At 28.7% G+C, this 19806-nt stretch overlaps 1 protein-coding gene across 5 annotated transcripts in view; it reads left to right on the top strand.

Moving 5' to 3' along the window:
• The window catches only part of Syx18 (syntaxin 18), a 32159-nt gene extending 17642 nt beyond the window's left edge, over positions 1–14517 (top strand). For 2 of the 5 annotated variants that reach the window (XR_012754687.1, XR_012754688.1), the window contains one exon: positions 13516–13652. Coding sequence is in view for 1 of the 5 variants with exons in the window: in XM_075353638.1 (XP_075209753.1) it covers positions 13516–13767 (252 nt within the window). In the remaining 4 variants the exon portion in view is untranslated. Of the gene's footprint in view, positions 1–13515 lie in introns of all 5 variants that reach the window. The other 3 variants (XR_012754686.1, XR_012754689.1, XM_075353638.1) reach the window with 3 other exon arrangements.
• The last annotated feature ends 5289 nt before the right edge of the window (positions 14518–19806 follow it).

Consider the following 19806-nt stretch of genomic DNA (forward strand, 5'->3'; position numbering starts at 1 on the left):
GTTTATTGCTAATCCTTCAATCTGAAAATATTTATATCCTCATTTTTTAACTACTTCTATTTTAATCTTCCCAGACATTTGTTTCTTCTACTTTATTTATTTTATGAAACATTGTAATTAACATCAGCCTTACTTGTTACAAAAACTTAAAAAAAGTCTTTCCTATTAAAAAAAATCAGTGTGTAATAACACATCCTTATCTTCATTATAAAAGAAAGCAGTTTTATAGCCTTCAACTGATATTATCATTTCATGATATTTCAAGGAAATTTCATTATTGAATAAGACATTTCCTTTTTGTTTTAATGTATGCAATTTAAACATTGTCATTGTTTTTTTTTCTATTTTAAACTCTGAATTTGAAATAGAGTAAATAATGTGGAATTTACATTTCATTATGTTTGTGGTTGCTCATTTCAACTGAAACTCAAAATAACCCCTAAAAGTAAATCTACATTTACTTTAGTGTATGTTAACACTAAACACTATGTTTAGTGTATATACAACATTTACTATGTTGTATATTGTAAATGAAATTGTATTGTTTGTCTTAAAAAGTGTATTCTTAGTTTGGAAAATAAATTATTATTATTATATCACTCACGTTTAAAGATATGCAAAATTGATTGTGGTATTAAGTTTATTCTAAAACTTAAAAAAAAATTGGATATTTAATTTGAAACACTTGTGGCTATATTCTCAAAGCAAGTTTTTTTCTTGCGGTTAAAAACATATCCAAATTGTAGTTTGCTGTTTGTTGTTGTGTATGTGATTTATTGAAACTAATTTTTAAGTTTCTCTTATGAGTATCTGATTTGATTTCATTTTGCATAATTTTAATTGATAAAAATATTATCCATTTTTATAAATGAGTGCCTAACCTTTTCACATTGTGTGTATGATGATCATGCTCGTTATTGGTTTTTATCTGATTATTACCTCTGCAGTTTTGTTTTTGTATTTGTGTGCATTTTCTGTTCATAGTTTGATACTCTTAATTGTTGATATTGTAGCCACATTGACTTAGTTACTTGGAATTTAGTGACTCTACAGTAATAAGAAAATAATATAACAAAAAAATTTAATAAAATTTTTGAGACCTATCTGTAATACTTAGGGATAATAGGATAATGCCCACTGTTAAGGACAGCTCCAGTCATACTTCAACATTTCTATCATACCTACTATGTAAACATATTTTTCTTCGTAAAGCACATATTTCTCTTACCTTTTTTAGATTGTTTTTTGCTAAGCCATATAGGATTGTTACAGAGTTCCCTCAGTTTGTAATGAGTCATTCACCTGAAATTAATTACTACATGACAGGAAATAGACAGCAAGGCGCTTACATGGCAGAAGGATTTTAATGGGATTTCTAACTGGTTTGTGCAGTAACAGAAACAAAGCAGTAAATTTGTTTCTTTACAAACTAGTTATCATATTACAGCCAGCACTTTTTTCTAATTACATACTCCATCTGACTATAGCCTGAAGAAAACTCTGCATACTTAAGCAACCACTTAACTAACAAACTATATGCTTAAATGCAATATTACCTACTGGTCAACATTGACGTATGAAATTACCAAATTTTTTATGTTTCTATATTATTGAATGTTGCTTCTAATTTCATATGATTTGTAAAGAGTATATACAAATGCAGTCTTTGTACAGATGGAAATTTTCCATCTGTTGACACTAAAACTACACGGCAGTTTTACAGTCCCATGCTGTGGGTAAATGGCTTATGCTTTTGTTAAAACATATACATAAAAATTAATTTTATTACAGAGTAGAAAATGCTTGGAAATAAAAACACCTCAAAATTTATAAAAAAAAGAACATATATATATATATATATATATATATATATATATATATATATATATTTATTTGCATAAACATAAAAATAAGTTAAAAGATATTATTAAACTATTTTTTATAACTGTATGTAATAAAATAAACTACTAAACTGAATTAAAAATAAAATAAAATATATATATTTATTTATCAGTTTTGCTTTTGCCACCATAAAAGTTTTAATCGTTTCTTTTATATATACTGAATCCATTACGTCATTCTCAATAAAAATCATTGATCAAGTCTGTTATGGTAGGTGCTCTCCAAACACTGTTTAGCGGAAATAATTTTTCATTCGTTTTAATTTTGAAAATGATCTTTCCCCTGATACTAAGGGTACTGGTAGTGATAAATAAACATGCAGTGCAGTGGCAGTATTCAGAATTATAGGTTAATTTGTTTTCGTATATGTAATTTAAAACATCCTGCGGAGAAAACTGTTTTTGATAAAACTTTGCAAGTTTTTAGATTCTTCAAATAAAGTTTTGCCATCAATATTGTGGTTATCAGCTGGTGTCGTTCAGTTTTAATTGTAAATTTGTTATTCTTTTGTGTATATTTGGGAAACTAGGATCAACATCAAGGTCTGCTTGCTACTTCATGTGCAGTTTTTTAATTTTTTTTTTTTTTTGATCCGTTAGAAAAATATTTAATTGTTAAACATAATTACGATTTTCTATAATTTTTCCAACTTCAGATGTCAGACTCTGCATGATTTTGCTGACAATATTTATAAGGCTTAAAACTTTATACTAAACATAAACTGAACAAAGAAATGTAAAGGAATGAATTTTTGAAATTAAATTGTCTACTTGGACTTTAAAATCAATGTCTGATATGATATTAATGTGATGATCTTGAGAAGATATATATATCTGGTATAAAATCCTAATATGATTATTGGTTTGTTAGTTAACAACCTCTGGCAGATCAGCCTAAATGGATGAACCATATCACTTCCAGCATTTGCAAAAGCATGGTACATACAGTATGAATTGATTAAAGGAAGTAAATTTACATTTTACACTAATTATGCTAACAAGCTTCCTGAGTAAATTACGTGCCCTTCTGGAAACCACATGCATTGAAGTTAAGTTATTTTTTATCTAAAAGTTATTCCACTTACTACTTATCTTTTGTTGAATATTCCTAATGTTCCGTTATACAATTTTGCTAATGGATTTCTTGAATAGGACAGAGAACTCCTGTAACACCATAAAGTTTTTGTGGAACCTCAGTATCAAATATAAGCCCTGTAAAATCATCTACAATCTTGCAAACCTCATTTCCATAGTCACCCCCAACCAGCAGCATTTCATCATCTGCAAACACAAACTCCTTATAACCTCCAGGGTTTAAAAAATCCTTTAAATTATTTTACCAACCATGAATTGTAGTGGTTTATAAGACAAAAGCAAAGAGGTATGCCCATCTCATTTCTGGAGGAACTTTCGGAGCCCAGCCTAGATTCTAATTTGCATTCAGTCAACATACATGGCATATCAATCCCAAAACTTTCCTTCAGCATCAACACAATCATGTCATCCACATAAGAACTTTTTTTCTAACCATGTTGAAAAGAGCTGTGTGAGTTTCCTCTGTGATTGTCCCAACAGAATGTCCCACTTCAGGCATTTCATTGTTATTGACCCTAACTTGTGTGTGAAAGTCACTTTCTTGGCAACTATACTGTCTGGAAGTAATGATTCTAACTTAAGTATAACAATCCCCCTGTTAAAGTAAAAATACAATTCTTCATTGTTTGCGAATATCTTATAACAGTTCTCACAGGCACTAACTTTCATACTGAGTAACAAAGTTACCTTGATTATGAGTTGGTCATGGGTCATCTCCTTTTTGGTGCAAATTTTTTACCATGTTTAAGATTCTTAGACCACTCAATTAAAGGATGTAATCCTGTATTAAATCGTTTGTGGTGTTTATGTGTTAAACTGTCATTTGACATTTCTATGGAAATGCAGTAATGTCAATCTGTCTCATCCATGATAACCAGTGCTCATACTCAAAAAATGTATGCATATATGTTTTAGCTATTATAATTACTGACAATATAATTTTTTAATAGATAATCTCTATTTTAAAGATTATTCAACCTATATAGCCCCATTTTCCAAATTACATTAAATCACTGTCCATTAACAGTCTATGCCAAGCTACTCTGTTTTCGTAATGTAAACAATACCCTCCAGCTAGTTGACTGATCAACATTGAATTTATCCTGTAATCATAACCAAATTTGTGGTTCCTGGAAAATAAATAGGTTCCTGTAGAGATCATCTTAACTAAACAATTATGCATACAATTTCATCATCACTGCTATTTATTGTAGCTAATGATCATAACAACTAAAGTTACTGACATTGTAAAAAAGAGTAATAGTAATTATATTTAAGAGAATTTAGAATTTATTATAAATTCTCTAATATTATAAGATAACTGAACTTTGAGGAGTTATAATTTTTAAATTTATAGAAAACTTAGGAAGAGTGTAAGGGCTCATTTAAAGTACTAAATGTATAAATTTTTTTTAGGTGATTAACAGAAATTCTGAATGAATACAAAAAGTTTAAATTTTTAAATTTCACAACAGTCATAAGTAATCCTAAATTTGGTCTTAGAATTTATCCTCTGTTTTAATACAGGGTATCTTTGTCAATTCATACAGCTTCTTATGATCTAGTTCACTGTTTCATCATCTCTTTACTCCCAGTGTCCATATTTGGCTGTCATCCATCAGAAAATTATAAAAGCATTATACATGTTAATAGTGTTGACTGTTTATTAACATTTTTTTAACGTGTAAACGTCAGATATGTTAATTATTTAATAATAATAATAATTTAAAAATATAAAATCGTAGTAAAAACAATATTTGGAAACTTTAATAATTCTGAAGTTAGTAAAAAGGATTTTAATTTTTTTTCAAATTACTGTTTTATATTCCTAATTACTCATTTATATTCATTAGCGTACAAAATTCAGGATTGTATTTAGTTCTTGCTTATTCACTACTTATAAAGAATTATAATGAAATGTTAAGAAAAAAGAATAATATACAAAGTGATTACAAATGATTTATTAGATTTTAAAAATCTTTATTTAGAAAAATAGTTTAATTAAATTATGAATGATACATGAAAGTAAACAGAAACTCTCCAAGTTTCAGTCTTTCCATAAATGTTCAATATGGCCTTCATTTGTCACATGACACACATCTATGCAGTAGTCAAGTTCAGGCCTCACATGCGTTAACGTATCCCTGTTGATGGTCATAAATGCAGCTGTAATGTGTTCCTGTAGCTGAACCAAAGTTATTGGTTGTGGTGGCACGTAAACACACTCTTCAACATACCCTCAAAGGAAAAAAATGTAATAAAATTATGTAATAGAAGAGCTTATAAAATTAATAAAGTGTTTATTTATTTAAACATAAAATGAAATTGTCCAGCCTTATTTTTTTTTTTTCATAAACCAATGAATATTTTTAACTTTTTGGAAGAATTGTACCTTTAAAGATTTTTTTCTTTATATATATATATATAATTGAAAAGTTTGTAACTTTTAGTTTGTAATTATGTTATAAAAAATGCAGCAGATATAAAGCCATGGAAAGAGAGGTCTCTTGATGTTTCTACTGATAGTTTAAAAGAGATTGGTATAATTATGTATCTGTATTTCATAAATTGAATAACTGATTAAGTGTTTAACATTTTTGTCGTGTGTTTTTTTTTCTAATTTTTCATTCAATTAATTACGTGTTTTTGTATTTATGTATTTTACATAATAATAATCATCTGGTGTTCTGCCTGGTCCCTTATGCCACTCTCCTTCATCCTCTTGTAGTTTCCAATCTTCATCTCATCTATTAACTTTGTTCTTCTTCTTCTTACTACTACTGACCCTTCTAATGCAGATGTCAAGTCTTCATTTCCTCTAACCACATATCCTAACCAGTTCTTTTGTGTACTTCCCACATTAGTGCTTCTGCTTTAATCCTGTTTATATGGGCTATATATTCTTCCTAAGTCTTCATTTTATCCATCCATTTTTTCTCCATCCTTTTCCATACTCTCATTTCAAAAGTCTCAGTCTTTTGTATCTTACAAATGTAAGATAAAAACTCTTAGTAAACTCATTTTGTTAAAACATGTGTTATTTGTTTTTAAGACAAAATAAAAGAAAGAGGGAAAGTTTAATATTTAGTATCAAGTTTACTGCAACCAGTATACAATAGAAAAGTATAAAATGAGAGCTACATCACAAAGATTGTCATGGTCAGCTAAGTGTTATCATCAATGGATTCCTTTATTGAAAATGGACGTTTTCTTTTATTCAATAATGTACAAAATTAGAATTTGAAACTAAAATATTTTACATTTTAAGTAGAATTTTCAGTACTTACAAGGGAATTATAATGTAATATTTAGAGATCCATTTTAATATTTAATTTTTCAATGAAATATTCTTCATAAACTATTATATAAAAATTCCCTTGGTCAATCTTATTTTTATAAATATTGACATTATTAGAGAATTACTTCATAATCATCATCATGTGGTTATCTGCCCTGAAGCACTTTCCTTACACTTAGTTCTTAATTCTTCTCTTACTTACTTTTTCTGTTTAGCCTCTGGGAATTACCGTTCAGGTATTACTTCAGAGGTCTTGTACAGTCTCAGTTCAACCATTCCTGAGATGTCTTGTTAATTGAAACCCAACCACCAAAATATCGGTATCCATGATCTAGTATTCAAATCCGTATAAAAATAACTGACTTTACTAGGACTTGAACACTGGAACTCTCGACTTCCAAATCAGCTGATTTGGGAAGACGCGTTCACCACTAGACCAAACCGGTGGGTTTCTCCATTCTTCTATATCCCCAGCTTTTGAATTTCTGATATCCTCAATTCCTTAATGTCATCTGTATTTTTTCCAGCCTTTCTTTTTTTATTCTTTTACCTGTTTTATCCTTCTAGCATTGTTTTAATTAATCTTCTCATGATATAGCCCAATCGATTTGCTTTCCTATTTTTAATTGTTCTGATTAAGCTTCTATTCTCATTCATTACATATTAGTTCTTCAGTTTTCAGTTTGCTTGTTCGTTGAATTTCTCCAGTTTCCTCTGTACCCAGATTTCAAATTTCTCCAGTTCTTCTTTTTCATAGTGTTCTTGTTTCTCACCATAGAGAAATAAACTCCCAATCATCAAAGTCCATATTTTCCTATTTATCTTCTTTCCCCCTACCACAGCATTCTAATCTCTCATTATTATCCTACAACAGTTGTCAGCTACATCTTCTTTCTTTTCTTTTTGATTTTACTTTACCTCAGTTGCTTTATCCTCATTTTGACTAGTTGGCATTTATACTTCTACTACAAGCATTACAAAGAGACAACAATATCCAAATTATTTGGAAAGGTACAGTTAAAAGATTTATTCAGTGAACCAGTATGCTTAACCCGCACATTTTTTAATCGATAGACTATTACTTACTATGTTTTGAGACTACCAGAAATTTTTACTGTATTGAGTTTTTTCGTATTAAATTTAACTGGATCATGTGTTGTATCAACTCAATTTTTTTGGTATCCATGTGTAAGGCTACATAAAAGTAACCATCTTTGATTGTTTATTTTTAGCACATGTCTCATATCACTGGTTCTTCCCTAAGAGTAGGAGTGTAGCTACAGACAGCATGATATTGTACACTCCCACATACATAGAGGAAGATTGTTAGTTTGGTAATCGTCTGTGAATAATAAAAAATCCGAAAATTGTGGTCATATGTAGGCAGTATCTGAAATGTGATGGGATGTACCACTAAGAAAATCAGTATACATATAGAAATGCTACAAAACCCATAAGGATACTATGCCAAATTTGAGAATTGGCCACCTTTAAATAAGTCAACATGTTCCTCTTCATTTCTGTATCTACTTTAATTAAGCTGAAAAAGAATCTTGTGTATTCTTTGAGAAGAGATAAAATAATGAAAATCCTGAACAAACGTTCATCATAATACATTGTGTAAGGCTATGACTGATATTTACAGAAGAGCACATGCTTTTATTTACAATACATTTTGGGCTTTTGTTGTGAGTTACCTTGTGAATTAAAAGAATTCTGTTTGATTTTTATTTATTCTATTGTACAGTAGTTCAGTATTTTGTTTTTTTATGTACATGTATGTACTGCAGTTAGCCATTTGTTTGCTCAAGGTATGGTCTTTGTTATAAAAGAGTAGGGTTTGTCTTAATTTTTACGTAATATGGACTAGTAATTATTTATTACAGAAATTTGGGTACTTACATATTAACGCCACCGCAGCTACAGCTTTATTTAAAAACAAAGTAGTCAATCAGATTTCGGTGGAAAATGGGCCGATATAGAGTTTAACATAGATTCAAAACAGTCTCTATTAATTTTAATAAATGGTTATTTATATTTATTTATCTTATAAGTATATAACCAAACTTTACCTACGCTCGCTTCACTCGCTAACCTTGAGTAATTAACAGGAGTGTTTTGATTATTTAAATAATAAATAATTACAATAATTACTGAATTTATTAAATAAATACTCAAAAAATTACAGTGTTAATTAGTCACTCGCTCGCTCGTTAACAGTCAAGGTTAGCGAGCGTAGGTTAAGTTTGGTTATATATTTATAAAATAAATAAATATAAATAACCATTTATTAAAATTAATAAAGAGACTGTTCATTTTCCACCAAAATCCGATTGACTACTTTGTTTTTAAATAAAGCTGTAGCTGCGGCGGTGTTAATACATAAGTACCGAAATTTGTTTTAAAATAAAAATAGTACTTAAAAATATACATTACATGATGTTATGTTTTCATTGCAGAAAACCTGTTTGTAAAATAGATATTTTTCTCTCTTATCTAATATGTAATTAATTTCACCAGCCTTAATTAGCTATAGCACCTGTATGGTTGTATTTAGAATGAAATCCATGAGAGTATGAAAATCCTAAATGGTGTGTTTCACCCAAAATTTCATTAAAAATGGAAGTGCCATTTTTAAAAATTACTTTTTGTGCTGTATTAGAAAAATGTAGACAGGACATAAAAAATGAGATATCATATTTTTGATTCCCATAAAAATAAAGAAATTTCATGATTCTTGTAGCTCTTATAGTTCCAAAGTGTTAATAATTGCCTTCTTAAAATGAAACCTATATAAACAGAACTAAATGTTACTATCTATGCAGGTAAACTATATGTATAAGTAAAGAATTTTATGTTTTTGAATGTAAAATACAGTACTAATAAAATTCTTAAATTTTGTAAAAAAAAATAATACAAGTAGTACTACTGTTATTTTTGTATCCTTATACTTAAGTAGAATTAAATGTTAAAAACCATTCGTTACTGAAATTAGAAATATATTGAAAGCTAACACTGATAGGCAAAAAAAATCTTTATAATGTTTCTGTAAGTGTGATATCATTTCTTGAATAGCATTTTTGCATACATTACAGATCTGTAAATACAATTTTTCTATCGCCCCAGTTTTAAATAAATTACACTTGAAAAAAATTAAGGGAAAATATAGTTAAAAACTGTAAATTTATAATTTTGCATGGCCATAGCTGCATTAGAATTATTTTGCTGATGCTTTTCTTTTATAAATAGCCTCAGGCACATCCCGAATTAATGTTCAACAGTAATCGGTTAGCCTGTTAGTATTCCATTTCTTTTTATAGCAGCTTTCCACTACTGAAATGTCTTTATGGAAACATTCATTGTGTTCGTCACAAAAAATCCAGATTTGAGCAAAGGAAATGTATTTTTAAAAATAATACAATATTTTAAAGAATATTATATCCCATATCTCTGTATGAAGTAAAAAGTTGATTATCAATATTGTGATAATTGTCAGATTTTTGTTTAGTGAGAAACGTTTTGCAAGCATCTTTAAATGAAGCCCAAGCTGCACTTTCTACATTATTTAACATTGAGTAAATACATCATCTTTGATCAACTCTCTTATTTGAGGATCAGCAAACATTCCTTTTTTAATTTTTCCTTCACTTACATTTGGAAATTTCAGCCTGATGTACAAAAATCCAGGACTATCCTTCTTCATTGCTTTTACAAAATTTGTCATTAGTCCTAGCTTGATCTGGAGAGGAGGTAAAAATATTTTTTTAGGTTCAATTAAGGGCTCATGAATAATATTTTTCCCATTTGGAGTTGTCATTTTTTCCACTCTTTGGTAATATAATGTTTATCCATAGCTCGGCTGTCCCATTGGCAAAGAAAACACATGTACTTATATAGCCTAACTGCATGCCTAACAAAATAGCTATAACTTTCAAATCACTACATATGTTCCAGCTATGTTTTTTATAATTTATTTTTTCAAGAACGTCTTTCATCACATTTTATGTCTCTTTCAAATTAATACCATAAGCAATTGGTATTGAAGGATATTTGTTATCGTTGTGTAGTAGAACCACTTTTAAACTATACTTGAATGAATCTATGAAAAGGCGCCAGTCCTCAAGTTTATGAACTTGTCCTAAGTGCAAAATAAGCTCATCAATATTTCTGCAGTAAACCAAATTATTTTCATCAATAAAGTACTGAGAAAGTTTTTTTTATCAGCTCCAAAAGCCCAAAATTTCTGTATTTTTTAAAGTAAATCCCAACCTTGCTCCCTTGATCCTAACAGTTCAGATTGTTTTTTGATAAATTTAAATCCCTAACCAAGTCATTTAATTCACCTTGTGATATAAGATGTGCCTTGTTGGAAGATAATTCAAAATCATTTGTCTTCTTCATTGTTGTCTTCTTCAGTACTGCCTGATTCTTCATCGCTGCTTTCGAAACACATTCACAGATGGCTTAGGAACTGGAATAATTTCACTGTGAGGTACAGGTCTGATTGCATATTGCAATGAAGGATATTTTACAGTATGTTTAGATTTTTTAGAAATTCCAGACACATCTGTTAAACAAAAGTAACAGTCTGTTTTATGATCCTTTGGTTTACGCCAAACCATAGGTACATCAAATGGCAAAGCTTTCTGTGTACCTTTCAGCCATCCTCTTAAATAAACAGAACAATTAGTGCACACTGTATGAGGAGCCCACATCTTATCCTGATCACCAATTTTACAGTGAAAGTAAAAATGATATGCTTTTTTAATTAAAGGTGTAATGTTTTTTCTATTTGATTTTATGGTAAACTCACCACATACATAACAAAAGGCATCCACATCATTTACACAATTTCAAGGCATTATAACACTGTACTGTTAACAAACTTAAGACAGCAATAAGATTGAACAAAATTAATTCATTCCTAAATCTAGTGCTTAATACAAACAACACAGCTGTGTTTTCAGCTATATGTTTTGACCTGCACAGACATGATTAATCTTGTACATGAAGGCTCACTCTTCAGTATTAGATATGATGTCATAATATGTGACTATGATATGATTTAATTCTTTGTCTAGTATTGTTTATTTAAAGCTTACAAATTATGTTGACCAAGTTAAACAAAAAAAAAAATGAGGAAACAAAATACATTATAGGAGCTAACTATACGTTGAAAAATGAAATAATCAAATAATAAAATTTTTAAAAAAATAAATAAATAATAAAATTAAAAAATTTTTCAAAAATGGTGGGTGATAGAAAGATTCTGAGTTCATATTCGTTTTCAGTATCAAAAAACAGATTAAAATCGTGTATCGCATATTAGGAAACAAAAATTATTTTTATCAGTGTAATTTAAGCACTGTTAGAAAGTGCATCGTAGTTTTTTGTTAGGAGTAGCTTTTTCAGAATTACCTCATGAATTATGCAATAACATTCATCCAGAAAACTTTTCTGAGAGTTGTACAAGTCACATCCCAGTAGATTCCATAAGTTTGCAATTCTGCATATTGGAATTATTGAATTTCAAGCATAATACAATATTCCATTTTGCTCTTTACCATGCCATAAGTTCATTAATGTAGACCATTGATATTATTTCCATATTGATTATAAAATTTTTACCTTAAGAAGTGGATCCTCTACCGAAAAGCTATTTTAACTGTTCTATGATATGAAAATGAGATTTATGTTGTGTAGATGAAGTGATTCTTGTGCAGGTCCAGGCTGACCAATCTTGAGAGTGACATTACTTTAACCACAGTAACTCTAAAGAGTTTGTCATTAAATTGAAGTCTTTTCAACCCCTGCAGCTTTTCTTTAATCCTGGTATTAGCGGAATCCACTTCTATTAGCTTATATAGTTTGTCAAATTTTCAGCTTCTGTGAACCTGAGAAAATTTACTAATATGCTCTGCAAAATACTTGTTTCATGAAAATGGCAGTATTTTTCTATATTGATGGTATATTTCATTCAGGAATGTAACTTGACATTCCTTTTAACTTTAATTGTTAAAGTTTCCTTGCTGTTTAGTTGTTTGAGTAGTTTTTTAATGTTTGAAAGTTATTTTGCATTCAAAAATGTATGTATTATTTAATAGTAAGTGTTGCAACCTATTTAACTTTTGTATTTTATTTGATACTTAAAAATAATTTCCTTTGTAAACAATTATATGTTTACAATTCCAAAGTATCATCCTCAGCTAGTGTTGTCAATATTTAAGAAAAAGTTATTTAAAAGTTACTGCATGGAAGATTAAAAATACATGCAGAAACAATAGTCAGTAGACTGCTTAATTTCCTGAATTATTTAACATATTTATTTTTATGGAAACTGCTGCAGTATTCATAAATATTCTTGAATTGAATAGAATTTTTGTAATCAATAAATTTAGGTTCAAAACGTCGTTATTAGAAAATACACTGTTATAAATTCATGCCCTGAAAATACTTGTATTTATCTTATGTAATTTTTTATAAATAATAATCTGCTTTTGTTAATACTTTGAAACATGTTTGCAAAGATATTATTTGCAAATTTTAATAAATATATGAGGTATTTAGTTTTTTGACAGTTGACCTTTTAGTTTTGTCACTACACCCACTGAAGAACAGACAGATTTCAAGTACCAGGCTGTATGTTATGATGTATTCCTCTTTTATGAAATTTGTTTATCAGTATATCAGGTATTACATAAGAAGAACTTTTCATGATCATACAGTGTTTCCAAAAGGTGGACAGTATGTTAGTGATCTTTTAAAAAGATATATACATATGGAAAGATGTATGTAAATTTATGGTGGTACTTAACAGTGGAAATTATATGAACTAAACAAAGGATTTTTTTTCAGTTATTAGTGTTCCCTCAGTTTTAAATATAATTTGTATTTAACTAATTATTATATAATTAAATTTGATTTTCAAAGACGATTTTTAGCATATGGGATTAAGATTAACCGAAGAACACTCCAAGATAGCAGTTTTTGTTAGTTCAGTCTCTTACATCAAAGTGGCTTTTATTTTATTAACTTCTACTATTAACTGTATCTCTATAAATTTATCAAATAAACTAGATGAATTACAACTTTCTAATAAAATAGAATCTCATAAAATTAGAGAACTGTGAATGTGTAGTTTATTCTAAATATAATCCAGATATTTATGAGTGTGACTTGTTACTTTTTTTTTATTAAGCATTTTATTGCTTTATTTCTCAGGTCAGACAGATCGAGAGCAAAGTGGTTAAGATAGCTGAACTTCAAGAAATTTTTACTGAGAAGGTTTTGGAACAAGAGCGTGATATAGAACGTATTGGCACTACACTTATCGGAACAACTGAAAATTTAAAAGATGCAAATCAACACATTCGTCAAGCTATTGAAAGCAGTGCAAGTTTGCGAGTTTACATATTATTTTTTTTATTAGTTATGGCATTTACATTGTTATTCTTAGACTGGTATAATCCATAATTAACAGTTTATATTTATACTTTGATTTATTGTTAAAGTGAATAAGTCCATTTTATAATGATTTATTTTGTCACTATATTAAAAGAATAACTAAATAATTAAATATCTGAAAACATTATAATTAAATCGATAATTTAATCATCATTACAATTAAATATCTAAAACAGCATAACAAGAAAATAAGATTTGCAGACAAGAATTTCTCAATTTTTATTGTTTACCAGGCATGCAGTGTACGTACCAAAAAATTGTTGTCGATCCTAATTATGAAATAAAATATTCTCATATAAGCTTGTACGATTAGTGATTGTTTACAGGTAATGTAATGTAATTTTGAAGAGGGGTGTAAAGCATCACTCTGCAAAACATCACCCAGGTTATTGAATTAAATATGTATTTTATTAAATTAAAGTTGAAGTTGATAACTAATTTTTTTGGCCTTTATTTCTTGGTAAATTACATCAAAGATGTAAATTGAGAATAATTCCTTTTATTTGTTTTAGAAATACCTTCTTGTGATGAAAATCTATATTAATTAATTAATAAGGAAACAAGGATTTAAATTGGCTAAAAATGTGTTCTGTTATTCATGAATAACTTCTGTAGCACGTAAACTCAAAGATTCTTTAAGAATAAATCTTGGTGTTGGATCGTATTGTTTTTTTTTTATAAAATTATTTTTTGTAAATATTTTCTAAGAATTATGTTAAATAATTGCTGTAAAATTAATAAAATGAATATTGATCTGTTGCTTTTTTGTAGTATTAAAAAGTTAATGTGAAATACAGTCCCAGTCTAACAAACAAAAACATGAATATAATAGTAATAAAATGCGTTTATATAAACAATATTTGTAAAATTTCTTATTCATCAAAAACAATTATAAAAATTATACAGCTGTATAAATATTAGCTAATCATATAATTTTTTTTTTTTCAGCCACCACAAAGTACAGAATTTAAAGAATATTCTTACCTTTACTTTTTTTTTTGCTCAATATAAGCCCATCTTCAGTAATGTTTTCTTTAAAATTTTTCCTCTTTCTTTACATTTACACGTTGAAACCTGTAAAACAAATATTTGTTCAGTCAATTTTTTTTTTTTTTAAATTTAAAACATTAATATTTAAAATTTGTATTATTATTATATTGTTATTATTATTATTATTGAATGAGCAGATATTTGTTCTATAGAGATTTCAATGTATTAGATTTTATTTTAATGTGTAAATGTTAATGTTAAAAAAGAAGACAAATTTTAAAGTAAACATTACTGGACATGTGCTTATGCCTGAAAGTGTTATAATGAGCAAAAAAAAAGTAAAGGTAATAATGTTCTTTAATTCTGTACTTTGTGGAATGGCTGAAAAAAGTATTATATTATATGATTAGCTAAAATTTACATACAGAGGAGATATGGACTATAAAAAGTTTAATTTAAATAAATTAATCTTTAAATATATATACGAGTATAAGAAAACAAAACAAGCAAGTAATCCAGGCAACAGTCTTTCCTGTAGTCATTTGATTATCAGAGGAGTTATTTTAATAATGATTAAATATTAGTTAAATTTATAATTAAATGATAATATAATTAGTCATTAAATGATAGTTCAATAGTTGAAATTTCTTTCTAAATCAGCTATGTGATATAAGCCACACTTGAACAGTGAATTCTACTAGTTTATTCCACACTATTAAGAAGTTAACTAGTTCTTCTTTACTTAAGAAACTTTAAAAAAATAAATACTTTACACAAAACTCTATAAAAATGGGACATAAAAATATAATCAGTGCTTAATTTTTCAGATCACCCTCATTTCACAGAGGACATGTTTTTGTATTTCTAGCTGTTTTTATTCTAAATACGTTAATTTGACTATCATTTTAAACATCCACTTGAATAACCCTAATTACTTTTACCTGTAATACATTCTAGACTAGCATCCCATATTGTGGTCAGGTTCACCTGTATATATGCATATACAACTTCAAAAATTGGAAATTATTATTTAGTAATAATTATGGATTATTGCTTTCTTAGTTGTCACTCACTATGCATTACTTATTGGATAAAAAATATTAATTTGGATTAATTACAACTTTCTAGGTAAAATAAATTGAAAAAAGAAACAGAAAGAGAACAAAAAATTGAAGAAAAGAAAAACATGGTAAAAGAACTATAAATCTTCGGGGGAAATTATATTTCTGTTTATACTACTAAAACGGATCATAAGAATTATGAATCTCAGAAGCTTGTTGTAATCAATCATTATGACCATATAACACAATATTCCTTGAACCTTTTGTCTTCATATTCTTATAATGGGGCCACATTATCAATTTTAGACGCATTATATTGGCCTTTATGTTCACCTGCTAGAATCTAGTCAGCATGAAAATCACTTTCAAATTGTTTAATGCATTAATATCTCTAATCAAAATTATATTTGAAGCTTTGTATGAGCCCATTATTATTTTGCAAAAGTTTTTGCAATGATTCAGCGAGTTCCCTTTTCAAAGTTGGGTTTATATTTTTTCAAGCTGATAATAAATCTGTAAGAATTGGGGAATATTTTCAGATTCAAGTTGTGAACTACCAATCAAATGATAAACTTGGCCATGTATTTTAAAAGTAGGCATGAAATTCGTTTATCTTATGTCTTTTGCTCAAAATGATGTCATGTGAAAAAGGCTATTGTGCTATCTACAGTTATTATCTAGAGATGTTTAAGTAAAGGATGTGTTCCAAAAATCAAGTTTTTAAAGAAACCAGGAAGATATCAAAGTTGTTCAAAAACTATTTTGTCCCCCAGCACAGCAACGTCGAAGAGTTTCATCATTTTGTTTTGTTTACATTGTACTGGTATATATAAATATGGTTACATATTTTAATCATGTTAACTGTAGATTTGTAACTGAAGATTTTTCTAATTCAGATAGTCAATTTCAGGGTACTAATCAAAAGCTGATTTTAAGACCTAACATATTTCTCAATGGTTAAACATGATTTTGAGGTTAAGCATATATGTATCTCTTAAAGTCTTTGAAAACATTTTGGTGTTGGTTCACATTGTCTATGTGAAAAATTCTAGTATCCTTAATCTGGTAGACCTGGAAGTTTTTTTTCCATCTGTGATCTAACTGACCTAGACGTTATGAAAATATTAATACTAAATTGAAAGTTGATCCTATGCCAATTATGTGTATGGCTTTCCCTCATGGAACTTCTTAGTTCAGAATATAAAAATCACTTCTTGCAGGTCACCACCAGTTTAGTCAATGACATGAAATTTAAAAAAATAATTTTCTGAAGAAATTGATTTCGAAATTCAGTATTTCTCAAACAATCAAAACTTTATTAAATATGTTAATAGTCATCAGTCCCTTTAATTTTATTATCAAATTGTTTTTATGTATATTATGAAAATAATAAAAATTGATCTTTTATAGACTGGCTTTAAGATAATGAGTGAAGTGAATAAAAATTAGTAAGTACTTATAAGAGAGTACTTATTATGTAAAGTAAGATCTGAAATGAAAAAGTAAGTACTGATTTTGATGAGAATAAACGTTTACTACTACTGACAAGTTAACACTTAGTGGATTAAATGAGTACTGGTAATAATCAGTAATTACTTGTTGCAACATAAGTAAACGCTAATTGAATGATATCATCGTACACATGTATTCGTTATCGAACAAGTTGAATCATGCCTATTACAATTTTTTATATTTTAAACAATTGTTAATGATTCATATGGTTACGGATCTTGGTAATGTTTCATGTGTAACATCTAGCCATGGAAGCGTGCAGTGATGACATTTTTGAGGATGATGATGATGAAACTCAGTTTGAGGAGCCTATTTCTGGTATAAAAAATTAACAGCAGAAAATGTTTAGTTACTCTTCTTAAAAACAATAGAGTAGTTTTAAGCAGATCAATGACGCCGAAAATAGTATCAGCTAAAGAAAAAGCATGGAATTTAATATTGTTAGAATATGGGAAAAACTGGACAAAAAGCAACTACAGAGAAACTTAAGAAAATCGTTAATAAAAACAAAGCGGAAAAATAAGAGTGATAAAACTGCTACAGGCAACAGAAAAATCAGTTTGTGTGACTGGGAAAATGAATCTATTGAAGTTCCAAGATAACCCACTAACCGTTAAAGTTCCTGGTGAAGTATGTCTTGGTACATTAAAAGACGTAGACTTTGATGTCTCTGCTGGATCAAGTAACAACGATAATTCCACTTCTGGACAGGACTCTTCAAAAAATATCAGAAAGAGAGAAACTCAAGACTTTGAGACTGAAGAAGGTTTGAAGTTAAATACGCCAGAGCTGCAAAGGATGGTGCTACTAAAACAACTTACGTTGATCAAACTGCAGATGAAAAAGAAGAACATATAATGACATTTTTGAATGAGTCGGAGAAAAAGCAAGAGCCATCAGTAGAACAGGAACTTTGCCAATCTTATTCTATAGCTTATCGGCCAAATGAAATTTGTAATTTTTCAATAAATAAATAGACTAATAAAGCTTTTGTATACCTTCCCTATTCTTTCCTTTTAAAATTATAACTAAAATAAATAGATAAAAAATAAGAAAGAAAATATAAACAAAAACATGTTAAAAAAAGAATACATTGACTTTTGGGGCTGAGCATTTGTTAGAGCACAGTCAAAAAATTATGTGCTTGCAAACCGCACTCGTAGATAGCGTCCATGTTCAAAGTTGTAAGGTAAGGTAACGTCACGCGTAGTCCCCAACGATTGACCTAACCCAACCAGGTTAGTACAAGCAAGTGCCAAAATCCAGTTGTAACCACAACTTGATTTTGTGTGTGTGCATTTGTTCACCACAAAAATTATGTATTGGTATTTAATGGTTTTTTTTTTAATTGTAATCGTTTATTTTATTATTGTTATTTTTTCCTTTTTTTTAGGAGGTAGAGATTTAAGGAATAAAATAAGATTTATTAGTTATCTTTAAATTTTAATTATCAGCTGCAAGTGCAAATATGTCAGTAATTTCTTTTCATTTTTCCTGCCCTCTCTGTCTCAAAGTTATTTCCCCATCTTCTTCTTCGTAATCTAGTGCTTCCTCTATAAATTCATTTTCGATAAATTCCGTTTCATAATTATCATTTAAATGCTTTGTGAAATTATGAAGCACTATACAATCAACAACAACTTTGGGAACATTTTCTAACTTAATTCACACAAGATTTCCAAGTATAGGGAATCTTTCTTTTTTAACTGACGGACTTTCTATTATAACTTTTGTTTTTATAACTAGTTGTAATGATGACTGTTATATACTTTTTCTTCTCTACTTGTTGCAGAAGTGAATGGTATGAGCACCCACGGCAAAATCCCATACCCACTGTCAGCCAAGACACGCACTGATCCCATGTGGGCAGATAGAACTTTACAGACTGAGCTTCTTCTCCATATCCTACTGTCTTACATACTTCCAGGCCATGATGCATCTACACTTGTGAATCTTTCTATAGCGTCGCAGGTTGCCTGTACATTAATGCTTGCATAACCTTTCCAATTTATATAGGAATCTCCTAATTTCAGTGGTTTTGTAATTTGTACGTGAGTGCAATCCAAAGCGTCTATAACAGTAGGAATTTTAAAGCACGATAACCACTTTTCTTGCGCTTCATTAACTTCTTCCATAGTTTCAGGAAAATGAATCCACTCCACAGCTCATTCATTAACTTTATTTAGGAAGTAATTAAGCGTTTTTCCAACAGTTGTCTTGTTAACCCTAAGTCTTCAGCAATACCTGACTGATAGCCAGGATCACTGAGATATTGCAAGAATATTTCCATCTTCAAATCCGACCTCAAAGCACCACCTCTTGTTTCATGGCTTTCATAAAAAAATGTCAGCGCTAAAACTGCTACTTATTGTTTTTCAAAGCGAAGTCATTGTTTTTATTTACTTGGACTAATTTTTCGTCGCTTTTTGCACACTTTACAGTCAAGTATTTTCATAAAAGCTGCCATATCTGTATAAAAAAGAGT

This window comes from Lycorma delicatula, chromosome 1 (genome assembly GCF_047948215.1).
Source record: "Lycorma delicatula isolate Av1 chromosome 1, ASM4794821v1, whole genome shotgun sequence".
Classification (NCBI taxonomy): Eukaryota; Metazoa; Arthropoda; class Insecta; order Hemiptera; family Fulgoridae; genus Lycorma; species Lycorma delicatula.